Below are 19514 nucleotides of genomic sequence, written 5' to 3' on the forward strand. Positions count from 1 at the left end.
TGCGTCAAGCTGCTGGAACTAGGCGAAATGGCAGTGGCTTACCTATATAACATAGTGTTTGATCCCCTCTGTTGGCCAGTCTGATAACTACATATTGAAAATCCATATTTGTAGGTACAGTATTTTCATTTAATATTTTCAGACTATGGATAAGTGAATCAGTAGATAGTGATCCAGCAGATATGGGGGGTCGTACTGTACTTATATTTATGGTGGAGTTCTTGGTATTATAATTTTATAGATAATTTGATTTTACTTTTATTCTTTTATGGCATTTGTAAGCTGCCTTTAGTGCCATTTTCTAGTGGAAAGGCACGGTATGAATGTAATATATATTTAAACATCTCAATAAAATATAACTAGTCAGTTCTGTAGTAATGCTTTCAATAAAACTAAACATGTACAGGCCTGAAAAGGGTTGAAAAGTCATGAGCAGTGTGTGTAAAAAACAAAACCAACCCATGGCTATAATCCTATTACATGTTTACACCAGCAAAATTCCATAACCTGATATACTTCACTACAGAAATGTATGGTGAAGTCATTGTAAGCATTTGTTAGCACACATTAAGTCAACTTGCAGTTTTTTTCTCTCTCATGGTACTATGTTAGAAATTCTTGGAAGACCCTATTAAAATCTCCAGGATTCTTCCTTCTGCAATGTTGCATAGACAAAAAAGCCTTTACCATTTTAGGACATCAGAGGTGTCACTGAGTATGAGACAGCTGGAGGTGGAGTTAAACAGGGCATGCAGATTTTTAAAAATATACATAAAGGTTATAGCAAGAGAATGTCCAGGGCTGGGCAGAATATCAAATAATTAAATCCAGTATAAATATTGCTTTAAATCAAATTCACCTTGGTCATGATTTCACAGAGAGCAAATGGAAGCCACAAGTAGTTTCAGACATCTAGATATGAAACATAGTGTAAAATTAATATCCTTAAAGCAAGAAAATGGATACATGGGCCCCTCCTGTAACACCATACCAAACTGACAAGAAGTATCGCGTGCTAGGTTGTTTCCACCCTTTGTCACTTTATTTGAAATTTATTGCACATGTACCAGTACTAATGGTTTTACCAATGGTAAGGGCTAAGCCATACCAGTAAAACATATGTAGTTACATTTATCCATTAGAAGACAGTTTAACTTTGCCCTCTAGAAAAATATACAAAGTTATAACCAGCAATTTTAAACTTATTTTGAATGTTCAGAACGCATTATCGGTTTAGATTTCATACAGAAAATTGCATGAACAAATTGAGAAACCACACGGGCTGTGGTAGACAGGGAAGTTCATTCTCCTATTCAATAAATAATTTTGGTCCATGTCATTATTCATTTTATCCACACTACAAAAATATGTATTAGCTTTTGTATAAAAGTAGAAGTGTTGAATTTTTCCCCAACTGGACAATACAAACCAACAAATGTCTAAATTTTAATACTGTTACAGGTATTTAATATTACATATCTTCAAAACAGCAGAGGAAAAAAAATAAGTACCTCAAAGCAATCCATGAGATTCTGCTGCAGCCAGCTTTTCATAACGTTGTATGAAAGTTAAAATAAACATTTTTAATTAGTTACAAGTATAAGCATTATAAAATATTTGCAAGGTGGTGGTCTATATACACTGTACACTGTCACTATGAAGCATTAAAAGCAGTATATAATGTGGGCCTATTTACATAAAAACTAGGTTCCACTGAAGAATTTACAAGTGAAATAAATAACCTTCAGTTATTTGATTAATTTCTTTTTCTTTAGGAATACACCTGAATAGGCCAACAACAAGCTGAAATCCCAAACAACTGATAGTACTCTCTTGAAGAGTCAAAGTCTATTGCACTCTTACAGAAATGCAACTTTGCCTTTAGTTTTTCTGGAGTAGGAAGTACAAGCATGCAAGACAGAGAGGGCTACCCTCACTGTGGTACAAGCACCAAAAGCATAAACAGTAACCTTGAGAATATACAAGAGTATTCACAAAACATACAATGTATTTTACAATTATTTAATACAAAAGTTTAGTGATATCAAACAACATAATCTCTAGAACAGACACAGCCTAGCTCAATCATGCCATCATTTCCTCTAAGCAATCAAGCTAGGCAGAATATACCAAATGTTCATCTCAACTAGCTTAACTGTCAAAATTTTCAAATGTGGGTTCAAAAACCAGGCAATCTGAAAATTAAACATACTCCTAAGTATTGCCTTATTTTCCAGGCAGAATGATTAATTAAATTGTTTTCCAATATCAGGATGCAGTTTGTATTCTAGGAACCCAACAGTCATCTTGTACAATACAATAAATGTTCTGCATGATCAAGTTAAGTACCAAAAACAAAAATCTGAGGAACAAAGAGAAAAATCCTAAGTCTTCAAAATAAAATACTTTTCTATGCAAATTATAATATTGTAGCTTTCCAAATGACAATTTTATAAATGAATGAGCAAGCCTGCTTATTGGGAAGCATTCACAGATTTATGAAAGTTCTTTAGTCAATGTGTAAAAAAAGATATTAAAGTAAAAAAAAGAATTTAGCATTCTTGAAGGCTTTGATTACTTTTCTCCAAAAGCAATTATTCTTAGAGATCATTATTGAGAAGTTGTGCTCTTATTAATATGATCAGCCAACAGTTTCAAAGCTATTAGGACACAGTGCAGTCATAACCACTTTCCTGGAGTAAATCTTCCTCTTCCTCCAATCCAAGCATGTCCTCATCATGTCGAGTTGTGCTGCTACTGCCAGTATCACTTTGAGGACTGGCACTGTGACCAGCTGAACCTCTGTTTTCTTCTGCCCTTGGACTGGCTTGTTCGGTCACCCTTGATAGGTTCATAGGCTGAAAGGCTTCTGGTTGCACTTGTTCCTCTGCTATCTCACTCAGCTTCTGAAGTTGTGGTTTGATTACAGTTAAAAATGGCTTATACCCAGGACTACAGGACACCAAGCGAGAAGAAAAGCAATTTAGTTCATTATCTTGAAACTCCAATTCAGGCTTTAAATGCTTCCTGGTCATGCAAACCCTCATACTGCACACATAAAATTAAGGGCTGTGGAAAGTCTTTTGAGTAACAAATACCCTTAATTTTTCCCTTATTGCTATGAAGGTTGGGCAGTATAAATATAATTTGGAAACCTGAACCTCAATGTGTATTTTGAAACAGTAACAGTACATGAATCACACTGACAACTCTGCACATCAGTAGTTCCCAGCCTTGGGCCACCAAGAGATTCTTGGACCAAAATTCCCCAAAGCCTTCACCACCAGCTGTGTTGGTAGGGTTCCTGGGAGTTGCAGTCCAAGGATGGGAACCACTGCTATACATAAATATTGGCCAAACTCTTGTTCTGTAAATTACACCTGCATAATGGTAATGTCATCAGCAGGATGAAATTTTGTTAATTAAAAAAAGCCTGCTTGTGAGTCATACTGTACATAATGAGTCTCATTGTGTTGGCAACACAAGCCACAGAATACAAGCAGAACTTAATTACTGTCAATTCCCCCTTGCTAATGCCATCATCACATTGATGCAGTTATAATTCACAAAACAGGATCTTGGCCATTTTATTGTTTTCATGATCCTATACACTTTCTAAAAAGGATAGGTAACTTACCTGTAATGGTGGTTCCTTAAGTGGTCATCTATATATCCACACTATTGGGGTTCTGTACCTGTGCAAACATTGCTAACGTGCTGGATTATGGAGAAAGCCAGAGAGTTCCAGAAAAACATCTACTCTATGCAAAAGCCTTTGACTGTGTGGACCACAGCAAACTATGGCAAGTTCTTAAAGAAATGGGAGAGCCTGACCACCTTCTCTGTCTACTGAGAAATCTATATGTGGGATGGAAGCAACAGTTAGAACTGGATATGGAACAACTGATTGGTTCAAAATTGGGAAAGGAGTACAACAAGGCTGTATATTGTCTCCCTGCTTATTTAACTCATATGCAGAATACATCATGTGAAAGGCTGGACTGGAGGAATCCCAAGCCGGAATTAAGACTGCCGGAAGAAATATCAGCAACCTCCGATATGCAGATGATACCACTCTGATGGCAGAAAGTGAGGAGGAATTAAAGAACCTCTTAATGAGGGTGAAAGAGGAGAGCACCAAAAATGGTCTGAAGCTCAACATAAAAAAAAACTAAGATCATGGCTACTGATCCTATCACCTCCTGGCAAACAGAAGGGGAAGATACGGAGGTAGTGACAGATTTTACCTTCTTGGTCTCCATGATCACTGCAGATGGGGACAGCAGCCACAAAATTAAAAGACACTTCTTGGGAGGAAAGCCATGACAAACCTAGACAGCATCTTAAAAAGCAGAGACATCACCTTGCCGACAAAGGCCTGCATAGTCAAAGCTATGGTAGCGATGTATGGAAGTGAGAGCTGGACCATAAAGAGGGTTGACCGCCAAAGAATTGATGCTTTTGAATTGTGGTGCTGGAGGAGACTCTTGAGAGTCCCCTGGACTGCAAAGAGATCAAACCTATCCATTCTGAAGGAAATCAACCCTGAATGATCACTGGAAGGACAGATCCTGAAACTAAGGCTCCAATACTTTGGCCATCTCATGAGAAGAGAAGACTCCCTGGAAAAGACGCTGATGTTGGGAAAGAGTGAAGGCAAGAGGAGAAGGGGACGACAGAGGACGAGATGGTTGGACAGTGTCATCAAAGCTACCAACATTAATTTGACCAAATTCCAGGAGGCAGTGGAAGACAGGAGGGCCTGCCGTGCTCTGGTCCATGGGGTCACGAAGACTCGGACATGACTTAACGACAAAACAACAACCTGTGCAATCACAGAAGCTCCCAAAGCTCTAGCTTTGCATCTTCTTCTCCCTTGCTCTTTATTGCACCTGCATTACTCAGTCCCATTTTGTCTGCCGCAAAAATGGCAAGTTATTGGAGAGACAAACTGAAGAAGTAGGCAGGTTGTGTGAATAAATAAATGACCACTCAAAGAACCAGTTACAGGTGAGTAACCTGTCCTTTGTTGTGGTCTCTATGATTCACACAATTAGGTTATTAGCAAGCTCAGTTCTTGGAGGTAGGGTGCCACACCAGAACTGAAGACAGGATTGCTCTACCAAAGGATACATCTCTTTGAGCTCTTAGGTCAAGTCTATAATGAGTTGCAAAGGTCTGCAGCCGCTCTACAGATCTTTTGAATACCAGTTCTTCAAGAATGCTGCTAAAAATACCATCAACCTAATCACATGACTGTTGATATGCGACATCAATTTAACATTTGTTCATATCATAGGCCAATTTTATTCTATGATCTACCCATTTTGAGATGTGCTGTGAAATTAATGTGGAGCCTTTCCTAGGGCCTTGTTGAGAAATAGTCATGACATTTTTCAGAACTCTTTAGTTCTTGATAAATAGAAGGCTAATGCCCTCTTCCTATCTAAGGTATGCAATGTTCTTTATAAATCAGTTTGTGGTGATGGATAAAAGGTTGGTAATTTTAGTGGTTGTGACTAGAGATAGGGGTATTTTAATATGAATATCCCCCCACAGGTGCAGATAACAAGGGTCCGCCCCCCTGGGACCAGACCGACCACTCACCATTGCATTGCTGCCGCGGGCTCCGCACTCCCTTCCTATTGCTCATGATAGATTAGCCACTCCTGGCAGAAGGAGTGTTTAAATAACTGCAACGAAGGATGATTCTCAGGTTGATGTGCTTCTATTACCACTAAGTAGACTTTTAAAGATGAAATTGATAATCCAATCTCTTTTAAATACAACAGAAATTTAAGGATAGTCTGCAGTGATGCTTGCCTACTACTTTCATTAACTTTATTTGTATCAGAGCATTGCACAATTTAAAATTATGGATACATATGAAATATAGGTAAAAATTAAACAAATTAAAATGTTAGACATTGTTGTCATTTGTAGTCCTAAGAGGCCATTTTGCTCATCAACATGTTTGCAGTCCAACACAGAAGGAGCCACCTTGAACATTGGAAAGTTTTGCAAATACACTTGGGCATCTCCTGGGCAATGGTGTTCAGCCAGCCAATCCTTCAAATCCAGAAGTGTTGCACTTACATCAACTGATAACACATATTCCATGTATCTCTTCTATTTATGGGCATATAATCGTTTAGTGGACAGTTTTCTAGCTTCTTGCAGTATGTGCTTTAATGGTGAGATATCATCTAGGCAGTCATACTGATCTGCTATATATCCAGATGTATTAATTCTTGTAACATGTTATGAGGTTGTGACAAATTGATAATTTTAACCTCTCTCTTGAGAGCAGCAAGTCATGAGCCATAGCTGGTGAGGCCAACATGGAGTTACTAGGATTAGACCTAATTTGTCCTGTTGGATCTTGACTACTGTATGTTAGACCAACGGGAATGGGAGAAACAAACATTAGGTAATCTATCCATGGAATCAGGAATATTTGTTCCCAGAGAATGTTTCCCTTTGGTCACCCACTAGCTATACATTTTGCATGTTATGTTCTTCTAAGAAGTGAACACATCTTTCTTTGGCTTTTTGCACTTTTTGTTAGTTTTGTAAAACTTTGGTGAGTTCCCACTTGTGAGTCAGTGTCAGTATCCTGCTCAAAACATCTGCTTTCCAATTGTCTTCCCCATAACATGAATTCCTATAAAAATGTGCTTTACAACACACCATTCCCATAGGACTGATAAAGAAAGCTCACTGATTTTGTTTTCCCTTTGTCCATTGACATAACGCATAATAAAAAACTAATTGCCAAACACATATGGCTAAAAGGATAAAGCATTTGGATTCTTCTGCAATTGACTTACAGTGGGGTCTTGACTTGAGAACTTAATCCGTATTGGAAGGCGGTTCTCAAGTCAAAAAGCCTGTAAGTCAAGTCTCCATTGACCTACAGTGCATTGAAAACCGATTAATCCCGTAACAGGCCGTTTTTGTTCCATTTTGGTTTTTTTCTGGTCTGTAAGTCAAATCTCAGTCTGCAAGTCAAACCTAAATTTTGCGGCCAGAGAAGTCTGTAACTCAAAAAGTCTGTAAGTCAAGCCGTCTGTAAGTCAAGGGTCCACTGTACATCCGTTTATTATTTATATGAATGAACAGATAATAAGGAACTCCCCGATGCACACAGGATTTATTAGTCTTTATATTATACTTGGAATATAATTTTCCAAGGAAAGCCTCATAAGAATGTGGATATGATTCTCTTGTGGGATATGGAAAAGGGAGGGTGGTAGGGAAGGCAATAGAGAGAGAGAATACAGATATATATTCCCAGTGTAGTGTAGTGAATAGAGTGACGGACTAGGACTCTGGAGAACACTTGGCCATGGAAGCTCACTGAGGGTGTGGAAATGGTAAAACCACTTCTGAAATATTTCACCTTGAAAGCCCTATTTGGGTTGCTGTAAGTCAGTTCCGACTTGACAACACAGAACACACGCACACTCAGATATTACTTTTTTTTAATTTTTAAAGAAAAATAGATCTATATGCTATTGTGAGTCCACAGATAGAGATCATGAGTGACTATATTCTCTGTATTGTGGTGTCTCTCTGTGCAATATTGACCTCAACCATGATTTCGATCTGCAATCTCTTAGTCAAGGCAGAAGGGGATGACAAGTCTCATGTCGAAGACCATGACTGATCTCAACTTTGAGCCCATCCTGCTTGTTGTCTGATGTTGGAGATGGTGACTAGTGAAGCCCTTGTAGCTGAACACTTTGGAGGACATGGAGGAATGCTCTGCATTGGTGGGCTACGCAATTCCTCATTTGAGATGGAACCAACATTTTGGTTCTCATCCTGATATCTCCTGTAAATCCCACCTTTCATTGTACCTGCGGTGCCATGGGCTTATTCTTTTTCTTGGCCTTTTTCAGTTTGTATGGTTCAATAGCTGAAGATCTCTTTCTTCTCTTATTATTTGAGTCAGACTTTGATATAAGTTTGTTCAACGCTGAAGGCACTTTCAAAGTCATGGGTTCAATATCATACTTTGCAATGGCTGTTCATTCTTTAGTTGGCAAATCCGTCAACATAGATTCCATTGTCTTTGGGGCCTTGTTGATTTTTTGTCTGTAGTGGTCTTGATGAGAGAATCAGCTGCTTTCAAAGACTTCTCCACTAGTTATGATTGTAAGCACATTTTTTAGAGTTAGTGTAAAACTTTTACAGATCATACAAGATTTTACTAAGTGAGTCAGCAGAATAAGCACTGATCATGGCCATCTGCTTGAGGCAATTTCACTCCATATCTGGAACAAAATTTCATTAAGGCCAAAGAGGCCACAAACTGCCAAAATGCATAGTTAGAATTTTGAAGAAAAAAGGGGAAAGGGACAATGGGAGAGGAAAACTACTAACTACAATGTATTTTCTTTTTAAGATAATGAATAACTAACAAAGGGAAAGATAAATAAAGGTATGTTTTTAAAAGCTATTTACAAAAGGATCAGTTTTGAGCTCTGGAGCAATTGAAGGACTGATGTCACTGCCACAGCAGGCAAAAAAGACTAAGGAGGGTGGGCAGAACGTGCAAGGGAAAAGATATAAGGGTCAAGCTCTGGAAGCTTCCATGACGATTGCTCGTACAGGCACAGAACCCAATTGTGTGAATCATAGAGACCCTGACAAAGAATGAGAAGTTTTACCAACAAAAGTGCCATCTCCTGAAACTTAGGAAAAACCTAACTATAGAAGATTGTTAAGAAAGAGTTCCAAAAGATAGCATGTCCAACATTAACTTATTATTACAGGCACTGTATTCAAGAGATTTCCTTCCCCTGAAGAGGTTTAGCATTAAATCCTTAGTGTCTAGTAACTAGAGAAGAATCCTGTACACAAACACAGTGCTAATTAATATATAGATTTTGATGGCAGAAAATCTGAATGTATAGTGAAGGTTCAAGAAAACCTACCAGTCTGTTGAAGCCCATTTATCTACTGCCTGCAACCCTGTTTTAATATTCTGCAACATCTCTCCATCAACCTCTGAAGACTGAATCAGGCTGAAGACTTGACTGATGATTGAAGATTCTCGGAGAATAAGGCCTATAATAATGCACCAGTCCAGACATCCTGCTTCCATAAAAATATGAAGCAAATACCTAAGGAAAACCAAGTGAGATCTTTAATACAAGAGAAATCCTTGATTAAACCATGGCAATGCTGTGTCCTTTGTTCCCATCTATTAAGAATGTTTCAAGCAGGTATCTTTTCTACTAATCCACTGACCAGAAACTCCAAACTAACTTACCGCAGCTGAACCTGTGATTTGTGTGGCCCTTTGCTGGCCAGCTCCAAAGAGATATGTTCCAATTCAGACTGTGTTAAACTCAGAGTGGAGAAGTTTTCATCCACCATCGTCCAGTCTCCATCCACTATAGAGCTAGTTTCTGTCAAGTCTGTGGCTGAACCAATACTGCATTCATCACCTGTCAAAATACATTCAAGTGAATAAAATGTGGGGGGAAAGTAGTCTGGGTCCTATTGGCACAGCAAACGCAACAGAACAAAGTCCTCTTGGTAGCTGGTTTTTAAACTGTTTTCCAGGTTTCCTTCAATTAGATGACATCAATTATGGCTGCCAGTTTTCCTTGAAGAGAGCCATAGGAGTGCTGCTTGAGAGAATGTCAAGAGTCACCGTGCAGCAAACCCTGCAGAGCCACAGGTTCTTCAGGGGATAGAGGGGGATAGAGAAGCCTAGGTCACCTATCTAATGATCCAAGTAAGCAGAACACCCTAGTTCCCTAGAATCCGCCCAGGAATCCACCCTCCTGAGAGCAGAAACAGGAGGATGTGAAGTAAGCTGGAAGCACTTGTTTTAAAACCAAGGTCACTAGAGCAGCAGCACTGGACCCTACTCTGCATTCAGTGATAGCTGCAATACTACCCTGCTGATGACCACATGTCCCATGTAGACCCTTCAACTTCAAAGCACTGAATTCAAATGGCTCTTGGTTTTAAGGTTTGTTTTTTTTCTTTTCTTTCTAGTTTTTTGTTTTACATGATAAAAAATAGTCCTCTAGATCTTTCACCCTTTAGGATTGGATTTAAAAAAATAGTAGTAGTAAGACGTGAGAGACAGGCTATTTCCTTCTTAATGGAACATTCTCATAAGTCTGTTTTCTGAACATTTGAAATAGTACACAACATGAGATTAACATTTTTATGTAATTTTCAAGGGATCCATATCTCACGTGCCAGTAGCATGATTCTCATGCTTAAGTTGCTACCTACAAAGTTTTTATTCTAAATTCATCCTACTATCAATATATTACCTGTACTGTTTTCATCCAGCATTTAATCCTTTTTTTACTTTTCTATGAGTTCTCAAGACAAAAAAGCAGACAGCAACAAAAAGATATACAATGTATTTCTCTCTTTTAGATGTAATATAAAATATAGCTGCGTATTCAGAGGACAACTCGGACAAAAAACAAATACTGGAATGAACACACGCACCTTTATTCAACAAAGGTGAAAGAAATGCCTCCTGCATGTGAGGTCCATGGGACGATGCTGCATCCATCTCTCTTTGGGAGGAACTAAGGGTGCCAAGCCAGCTATGACTTCTTGGCATGTTTGCAGCACTGGTGTCCACATCCATGTTCAAAAAGCTATCAGCAGACTGTGACTTCAAGAGTTGCTCACCTAGCACTAGAAGACAAAGCATATGAAGAATCTACCAATTCAATATCCAGGAAACAACATGTCCCATCCAAACTCAAATCCTAGACAACAGTGAATTAAACCGTATTATTTCTGGAGGCATATCCTTTTGTTTGTTTATTATGTCACCTTTCTCCCAGAACTAGGACCCACTGCAGCTTATAATAGAGTTAAAACAGTAGAAAATTAAATAAAAATTTACATTCATTGTTATTGAAAATACAAACAAAATACTTTAAAATTTCTTAAGTAAAAACTATCATTAGTCTACATTGCCTTTAAAAATACAAAATCAGCATATCAGCTAAAATACTAAGATTTGATGCTCTTAATGACTAAAGACCTGCCTACGTTAAAAGGTTTTAATCTGCTAACAGAAGGATGGGAGGTGAAAAACCTAGGGTCTTTGACATATGTTACATATATTATAATGTATTCATGCTATGATGTATTTCAATTTTAATACTGAAACCTGCTTCCTTCCTACAGCTTTTCCAACTCTCCACTGCATGGAAGCTGTGCGGGTCATGGGATATAAGGAGAAAAACTTTAATTATTGAAAATTGCCACTGCTGTACATTAGTGGCAGAGGGAGATTTTGGTAATTAAAGACTTCCTCCTTCCATCTAGCAGCTCCCATGGCTTCCATATGACAAACGGAATTCCGTGAGAGTTGGAAAAGCCAAAAAGCACCTTCTGCTGGCAACATCATCACCCCTCCACAGTTAAGTTACACAAAAGGTTTCAGCCAAAAATTGCACTATATATAAAAGGAAATTGTGACTGTTTCCTATGATGAAACAGATAATTCCTCTTCTTCCCTATATTACATATTTGTGAAACATTAATCACCAATGTATTACGAGTATTATTACAACGTATTATCCCAGTTTACTTACTACATTTAAAGTAGCTGTCTTAATGCTTTAAAAACCCATTTAATGAGTATAAAATTATATATAGGACAGTTTCAAACATCCATCATACCAATTGCATATTTTTAAACTATCTGCACTGCAATTTATATGGAAACTGGCGTCTAAAGGAATCTGGACAGTAATGTCCCCTTCAGTTTAAAAACAATGCAAAGGCAGCAAAAGTGTAGCCAATTTGGAGATGCAAAGAAATAAAATGTGTGAGTCAGCTGTATATATGTTCCTTCTCCATTTGTGTCAGGCTTACACTATGTTCACTTCTTGGTAATTAAAGCACTGATGATATAGTACCTGTCCTATACTTTCCATTCTTGAGAGGCGAATTAATGGAACAAACTGGATTAATTGGAAATGGCCAAAGGAAGTCATGATGCAGTTTCTTCAAAGCAATGACAAAATCCTCTACACGGGCAGCCCTGGTGCGCTCCTTACACAACCAGCCGATGAGTTCAAAGCCCAGCTGGGCAGCAAAGCAACCTAGGTCCTTCAGTCTAATCTCTTCAAGAAGGCGCCGAGCATGTCGCCAGAGCATCATATCAATGTACATATTCTCTGCACAATCACTATCTTTACTCCACCTATGACAGAAAGCAAAGTGGTTAAAACCAAAGTAATATAAGACCAATCTCTGCTGACTTTCTTCCAAGAAGAGTGTTGAATTTCTGTGAGATTCTGACTGCAAATATAAGTATGAACTCTGCTGGAAAATATAACTAGGCTCTACTGAAACCTGATCAGGAAGGAACTCTTTTCTCCCCCCTGCACGTACAGAGAACATGATTCCAGCACCACATAGTGACAAACTATAGAATTAAGTTACCTTTTGCCAGATGGGCCAGATGGCATGCTCAAGGTTTTCTGCAGGTTAAATTTGCCAGCTGGAAGGCTGTCTCCAGACTGAGACAAACTAATGCTGCGATGCCTGAAGAACTCAAAGCCACCACTTGAACTAGGTTCCTACATGAAAGAAAAGTGGCAATAAGTTTATTCAGGACCTGCAGGAGGAAATGGTTGTCTGAAAGATAGGCAAGCAGATACCGTTTTTAAAATAAAGATGAACATTTACTGTTTTAATCAATCCATTTTCTCTAGTCACTTGTTAGATATGGGAGATTACATGAGTGAATCAGTATTCAGATAGTCACTGGAAAAGTTAACAGTCTGGACTACTTTGATAAATGATCTTGAAAACAAACAGGGTATTGTTCGCCCAGTTATTTGCCATGTACACATGTTACGGTTCTATTTAATGCTCATGAACTATAGGAACTGCTACAGAGAAATGTAGTTCAATCCTTTTGCTTTTCAACTCACCCAAAAGCTTTCAGAATAAAATCCTCTTTCAGATAAAAAGAGGCAAGTTAAGACTCTCACAAATTTTCTCTTTTACTTTAAGTCAAAATTCCTGTTTCTACTGTCTAAATAAGACAGAATTAGGGATGATAATTTTTTTTGTCTGACATATGTTTCTAACTATTTTCACTGTCTGGAAGTTGAGTCATTGCAACTGGATTTCTTTCTTGTTAGTATGAAACATGTTGCTACTCATTCTGATATGAATTGACCAAGATGCATTCATTCTGGACTGAGAAGACAGGTGGTTTGAGAGAGGGGTCAGGGAGGCCATACATGTGCATATAGGAAATCCCTCACTGAACAGGAGTGGAGGCCTTAGATACAATCTGTCTCCTATTTGTCATGCTGCCCTTTCATTGGTCCTCAGAAAGATCAGGACCACACACCAGGAAAACCACTGTTAACGGCCCCTGACAATGGGTGGAGAAGGACTTCAGAGGTGGGATTTTCACTCACCTCTCCCCCATCCTTTATCCAGCCAACAAGCCTATTCAGACCAGGGGGAAATAAAACCAACGTGGAGGATATATCAGGGATCTAATGCCAAATCTCCTCAGACTGAAGATGAGTAGCAAGATGTTTCAACAAAACAAGAAATAAGTCCAGTTGCATGACTCAACTTCCAGATAACCTCACCTGGATGACTGAGAATCTTCACAGATATTGTCACTGTCATTTCCTAAATTAATACAGGGAATCGAATGTGGTACCCTTCAAGGTATTCTTGTTAATTCTGCAATGTAGTTTTGAGTTCTAAAATATGTACACAAAATGTATCTTAAGGGGAAGTCTGTACTGTGCATTTTTAAAGCAGAAAAAAAGATGTTAACAGCGTTATCACTCAGCATGAGCAAAACAGACAGACCATAACAAATTCATCTGTCCCATCCTAGTTACACAGTAATTCTACAGTCTCACATACAGTGCTCACTTACAGCTTATTTATAGTTTTAGACACTGCCTTTCAGCTAGAATCCCACTGCAAAATGCTAACATACATAAAGGAAATCTGCAAGTGGCTTTCAGTAGTTTTTGGTCATCTGTCACTCGCTTAGGGGCTCAACCAAGTTCATAATTTGGATATCTCCCAGCACATGATAACATGTATTCATTGTAATAAAAGGATTGATACAAACCTGGAGGAGAGCATTGATGTAAATATCTATTACTGTGAAACAGCATAAGGCAGCAAGGATGAGGAGCTGCTGTGCAAGTTCAACATACAAGTGGGCTCAAAAAATGCTGGTTCTCTTTAAGGTGAATTAAACATTTAGAATCCAGACGCAGAGCCGGACAATTGTGAAGACTGTAACCAAACTCCTGCAACACTGAAACTAAGCTCTGAAATATGTTGTTTGTCAGTGTTAGCAGTAAAGCATTTGGACTCTTAAATGTGGAGACATAACTAAATGCAGCATCAACCAGAAGGAAAGAGGCTAAGACAACATTTAGGAGCATCAGGTGCAAAATACCTCTGAGCAAAATATGAGACTATACAACTGTAAGCAGTGAAGAGTTTTCTACAAATTTATTACTTTATTTTTTTACTTTCATGTACCTTGCCAGTTCTGAGGTAACCAACTCATACCATTTATTCTCCTTAATGAACAGGCAATATTCTGTTCTAAGCACATTTTTAATTGCAACTATACATAAAATTAGTTCTTTATCATGACAGATCAATTAGGCTCTTTACAAACCTGAGTAGTAGGTGTAGGAGGAGGTGTATCCGATTCTCCAGAGCCAATGGCTTTGAGAAACCTGATCATGTGCCGACAAAGATCCCACTTTCCCTGCTCTAAAGCAGTATTGAACAACAAAGTTGCATGCTGCCTGCTAACTGCTGGAACTTCCATGTTCTAGAATCAAGATAGAATACTTTTAGAGCGAAGCTACTGATATATTACAGTTCAGTGGTTCCAAGCCTTGGGTAACCCTGGTGCTCTTGGACTGCAATTCCCATAAGCTTTCACCACAGCTGAGTGCACTGGTGCTTCTGGGAGTTGCAGTCCAAGAACACCTGGGTTACCCATGGTTGGGAAACACTGTTATAGTTGACATATTACTTGAACATAGCAGGAGAAAATACACAACTCACTGAAAGAAGCCTCAAAAATCTCAAACTGCAGATATTAAATGCACTTCTGATTGCATGATTTTCTCTTCTCAGTGTAGGAGCCTAATGACCACACATCCTTTTACACACTCCATGGATAACTGAATTGCCAATGGTAACACACAAGGCCACCAATGCCCTGATGAACTAACTGGGACGGCATGGAGGCACCTACTGTATGAACTATTGCACTTACACAGGGATTCCCTGTGGAGATTACATGAGAGCTACTCATGAATCAGGAGAAGGATAGTGAAGAAATTTAAGTGGTAAATGATGAAAGGACAGGAGATTAAAGCAATTCTGGGCAAAAAGAAAGGGAAAGAAATGAGCAGAAAAATGAATTAATAGCATCGAGCCCACACAGACAGATGTCCAGATCACACAATCCCTGTTTTTACAGGATGCCATCTCAATCCAAATCAAGGAAGATACTGATATAACAAAGTTTCCTAACTTTCAAAAATCTTGAGCACAATCTTTCTCTAACAATACTTTCTGTCCTTTTTTGTATAACATATTTATTAGATTGAGCCCCCTTTTGAACAGAATAATTGAACACAATTACCTGCAGAATGATAAGGTAAGAAGCGGCCGTATCTAAATCCTGGGCCATTAAACACTCTTCAAACAAGTCTTTTGGGTTTCCAACAGCAGCAAAGAGATAATTCCACAAGGCATATTCTGTCTTCCTAGCACAATGAACAACTGTCTGGAGGAAGAGGGGGAATTCTGTAATGAATTTAGCCACAGTGGGAAGTAGAGGGTCGGGAATGGGATCCCGCGAGGTAGCTTCTTCTTCCAGTACTTCATGAAGCATCAGTTCTAGCACATGAGGAAAATATGGTAATGTGGCACAGGAGTGAGCCAAAAGCAAGGCTTGTTCGCCCAGATTCCTCACCAAAAGCTGACGTAAAATGTGATGGAGGTAGATCTGAGATGTTCTCTCAACAATACAGAAAGGGAAAAGGACCTCTAAGTGTTCTACAGCACTGCTGTGAGTATATAAACAGTCATAGGGCACAGTGTCATTGACAGCACCAAGAACCAAGGCATCTTCAAACAGAACAGCCAAGGGGTATATGTTAATGTGGAACGGCAGCATGATCCGTCTTGACAGAAAGGAATGTGGCTTGCGGTGGTCCCTGGGAAACAAAGGAAGCCAGACTTTCATACCTGATCCACCACAGCTGAGCCAAAGAGCCTCCAATAAATGCCGTTTCTGTTTATTAGAACGGCATGTGGTCCAAACATTTTCAACTGATTGGGCAAGTACAACTGGAGTACAAAATGGCAACTAAAAGAAAAAAATACAAACATCATTAACCTTGATCAACATGTCTTCCTTTCTCCTCTATACATACAGCCAAATGTTGGATTATGAAATGTATCCAGTTTTCCAAGAACCCCCATAACATTCTTCAAGTCTATTATCCCTTTTTTATTTTTCCATACAACTGTTTTACAATTTTTTTTAAAAAAATCACAGTTCATTCTCTATTATTCTTAACACCACTATGATACATTAGTTACAGTGGGGTCTTGACTTGAGAACTTAATCCGTATTGGAAGGCGGTTCTCAAGTCAAAAAGTCTGTAAGTCAAGTCTCCATTGACCTACAGTGCATTGAAAACCGATTAATCCCGCAACAGGCCGTTTTTGTTCCATTTTGGTTTTTTTCTGGTCTGCAAGTCAAATCTCAGTCTGCAAGTCAAACCTAAATTTTGCGGCCAGAGAAGTCTGTAACTCAAAAAGTCTGTAAGTCAAGCCGTCTGTAAGTCAAGGGTCCACTGTACATAAGGAGAGGGATGAAATATTAGAGGTGGTAAAGATCTCCAAAGTTGACATCAACAAGTATCTGGTATGAATTGTAAAGGCCCATTTCTGATCTCCATTTACAAAGAAGCTGCCAGGGTTCACAGCGTTAGTTGTTTCTTTGTCACAAAGGTATTTGTTATTGAATCACTTTGTACATTAATTGGTTACTTTTATGCAATTCATTCAAGGGATTTTAACTGCCTGCAACACACTATCTAAAACACACTATCTAAAACCAGTAATTTTTATACATGGTAATGGGAGCCTCAGCCTAAAGCAACTACAGAATATTGGCTTGTTAATAATTCAATAATTCATCAAGAAGGATTTCCACTGACTTTTACTACAAGATGCACACAATATTATAACAATTACTTATTCATTACACATTATTTCTGCCATCTTAACATATACTGTTATATCCTCATATTAACTTACAAGTTTCCTTTGGTTTGGAGTACTCTCCTTTTCTCGTATTTGCGGGCCAGATCGATCCCTTTGTAACATAATTAATTGTCCTGCTAAGTTTAACATAATGCTTTCTGCTTCACAGGCCTGACAGAAGAAAAAGCCATATTAAGTTTTTCATGATCAGCATACTATGTTCAGAACGAAGTGCAAATGCATCAAGACCACGGCAATTCTTATATAAAAGCATTTCAGAGAACACTTGTTCACTCATGTTTGTCCAGATCACCACCAACAAGAGACATGAACTGAAGTCCTCACTGCCTCATCAACATGTGATGAAAATGAGAAACAGAGTTGCATGTCATCAGAGGGCTAGCTGATGAGACTGAGGTCGACAACCTCTTGAACATCATGGAAGACAAAAATTACACACCACAGAATGTGTACATATGTACATGTGTATGTGTTTCTAATGTGTTTGCTAGAACCAGATAGTTGCATTTGCATAACATACAATTCTAACCAATCAGAATGTGTCACATGATATATACCTCAGAGAGGAATAAAGATGTAACTGACTAAAATATGTAATAGAGCCAGTTAGGGCTTACTAATGTAAATGTACAATGATAAGAAAGTTAGTTATTAACCAGAGAAAATATGTCTGTCATATTTAATGTCTAAGCACTACATAAGTTATATTTTATAGATGTTTCTAAATAGGAAATGTTATTTTATGTTTTAATCAAGGCACAAGTGATTATTTTAATATCAATTGCTGGCATAAACACAAACATGGGAGAACATAGAATTTTACTATATACAATAGTGGTTCTTAATCTAAAAGTTTTCAGCTGCTATATGCAAATTCTGCTTAGTTATAGGCTATAATTTATTATAACCAAAAGTCCACATAAATAATTTTCAAGGAACCTCACAAGATAATCTTCAAAAATGACATTGTAGATCCCCAAGAAGGAAAAGGAACCCTAAAACAATGCTCTTCCATCTCCCATCTCTGAAAGCTAGGACTAAAACAACTGAAATGGAACCAGAAAAATCAGTGATACAGGAAAGACATCCAAAACTGCTTGGAACTTACCAACCATTTACTTCTCTAGCACCTTACCCCAGAAAGGTAGACTAGAAAGGAGTTTCTGAAAGTTTGCATGCTTGCGCATGACTGTTTTTCTGGCAAAAAGGGTACCAAAACAAGCCCCCTAGAATATGTCCCTGTATCAAAAATGCATTAAACACCTTACTGACTTGGCTTATCAGGACATTGAAGGCATTCAGCACAGAAGGAAATCCCACGATAGTGAATTTATACATTTCCACATGTGATTAAAACCTCCCACCAAATTTGCCCAGCTAGCAGTTTTTAGTCTGTACACCTACTGTTCATTTCCATCTTGCATAAACGGCTTCTCTGACTTCCGGGACATCCATAAGCAATTAGGGGTTGTTAATCAGTTCTCTGAAGGTATAAAAACCACTATGTCTTCTGTACATACCTGTGGTGGCATTTTCAAGCTAATTCCTGTCTCTGTTCTTACAGAGGTCAAAGTAACAGACACAACAAGGAAAGGATGAGGAATGTAACGTGACATTGAAACCTCCTGAAGAACCTGAATACTGGCAGTTGGGTTGGGACTAAAAGGCAAAGACAAAAAAAATTAGTAAACCGTTAGGAACACAGCCACAATGGTCATCTGTTAAACATAAGAGGTCCTCTATAAACTTAATTCACCATCTAATCTTCAAACAAGATTTATTTATTTATTTATTCAATTTATTTATTTATTTATTCAATTTGCCGTATTTTTCGCTCCATAAGACGCACCTTTCCATAAGATGCACCAAATTTTTAGGAGAAGAACACAGGAAAAAAATTATCTGCTTTCTTCTCCTAAAATTTGGTGAGCCTTATGGAGAGGTCCATCTTATGGAACACACCCTAGGGTCCTAGGGTGTGTTCCAGGACCCTTTGGAGCCTCCCCCTGCCTCCCTCGGGGGCCAGAGGGGGTGAAATCGCCACCTTCTGGGGCTCTTCTGAAGTTTCCCAAACCTCAGAAGAGCCCCCAAAGGTGGCGATTTCATCCCCTCTGGCCCCCAGGGGAGGCAGGGTCAGTTTCCAAAGAGTCCTAGGGTCTGCCCAAGCCTCAAAAGAGCCCCAGAAGGTG

At 38.6% G+C, this 19514-nt stretch overlaps 1 protein-coding gene across 2 annotated transcripts in view; it reads right to left on the reverse strand.

Annotated features, from left to right (window-relative positions):
- Positions 1 to 1008: 1008 nt before the first annotated feature.
- The window catches only part of RIC1 (RIC1 partner of RAB6A GEF complex), a 70513-nt gene continuing 52007 nt past the window's right edge, over positions 1009 to 19514 (reverse strand). Inside the window, exons 17-26 of one of the 2 annotated variants that reach the window (XM_020810375.3) lie at positions 18846 to 18984; positions 17359 to 17475; positions 15671 to 16399; positions 14687 to 14845; positions 12451 to 12587; positions 11922 to 12208; positions 10489 to 10683; positions 9281 to 9458; positions 8943 to 9131; positions 1009 to 2952 (exon numbers count right to left, since the gene is read on the reverse strand). In XM_020810375.3, the coding sequence (XP_020666034.3) occupies positions 2664 to 2952; positions 8943 to 9131; positions 9281 to 9458; positions 10489 to 10683; positions 11922 to 12208; positions 12451 to 12587; positions 14687 to 14845; positions 15671 to 16399; positions 17359 to 17475; positions 18846 to 18984 (2419 nt within the window). In that variant the 3' untranslated portion in view covers positions 1009 to 2663. Of the gene's footprint in view, positions 2953 to 7467; positions 8149 to 8942; positions 9132 to 9280; positions 9459 to 10488; positions 10684 to 11921; positions 12209 to 12450; positions 12588 to 14686; positions 14846 to 15670; positions 16400 to 17358; positions 17476 to 18845; positions 18985 to 19514 lie in introns of those variants that run through there. The other variant, XM_020810376.3, reaches the window with a different exon arrangement.

This window comes from Pogona vitticeps, chromosome 2, assembly GCF_051106095.1.
Source record: "Pogona vitticeps strain Pit_001003342236 chromosome 2, PviZW2.1, whole genome shotgun sequence".
NCBI lineage: Eukaryota > Metazoa > Chordata > Lepidosauria > Squamata > Agamidae > Pogona > Pogona vitticeps.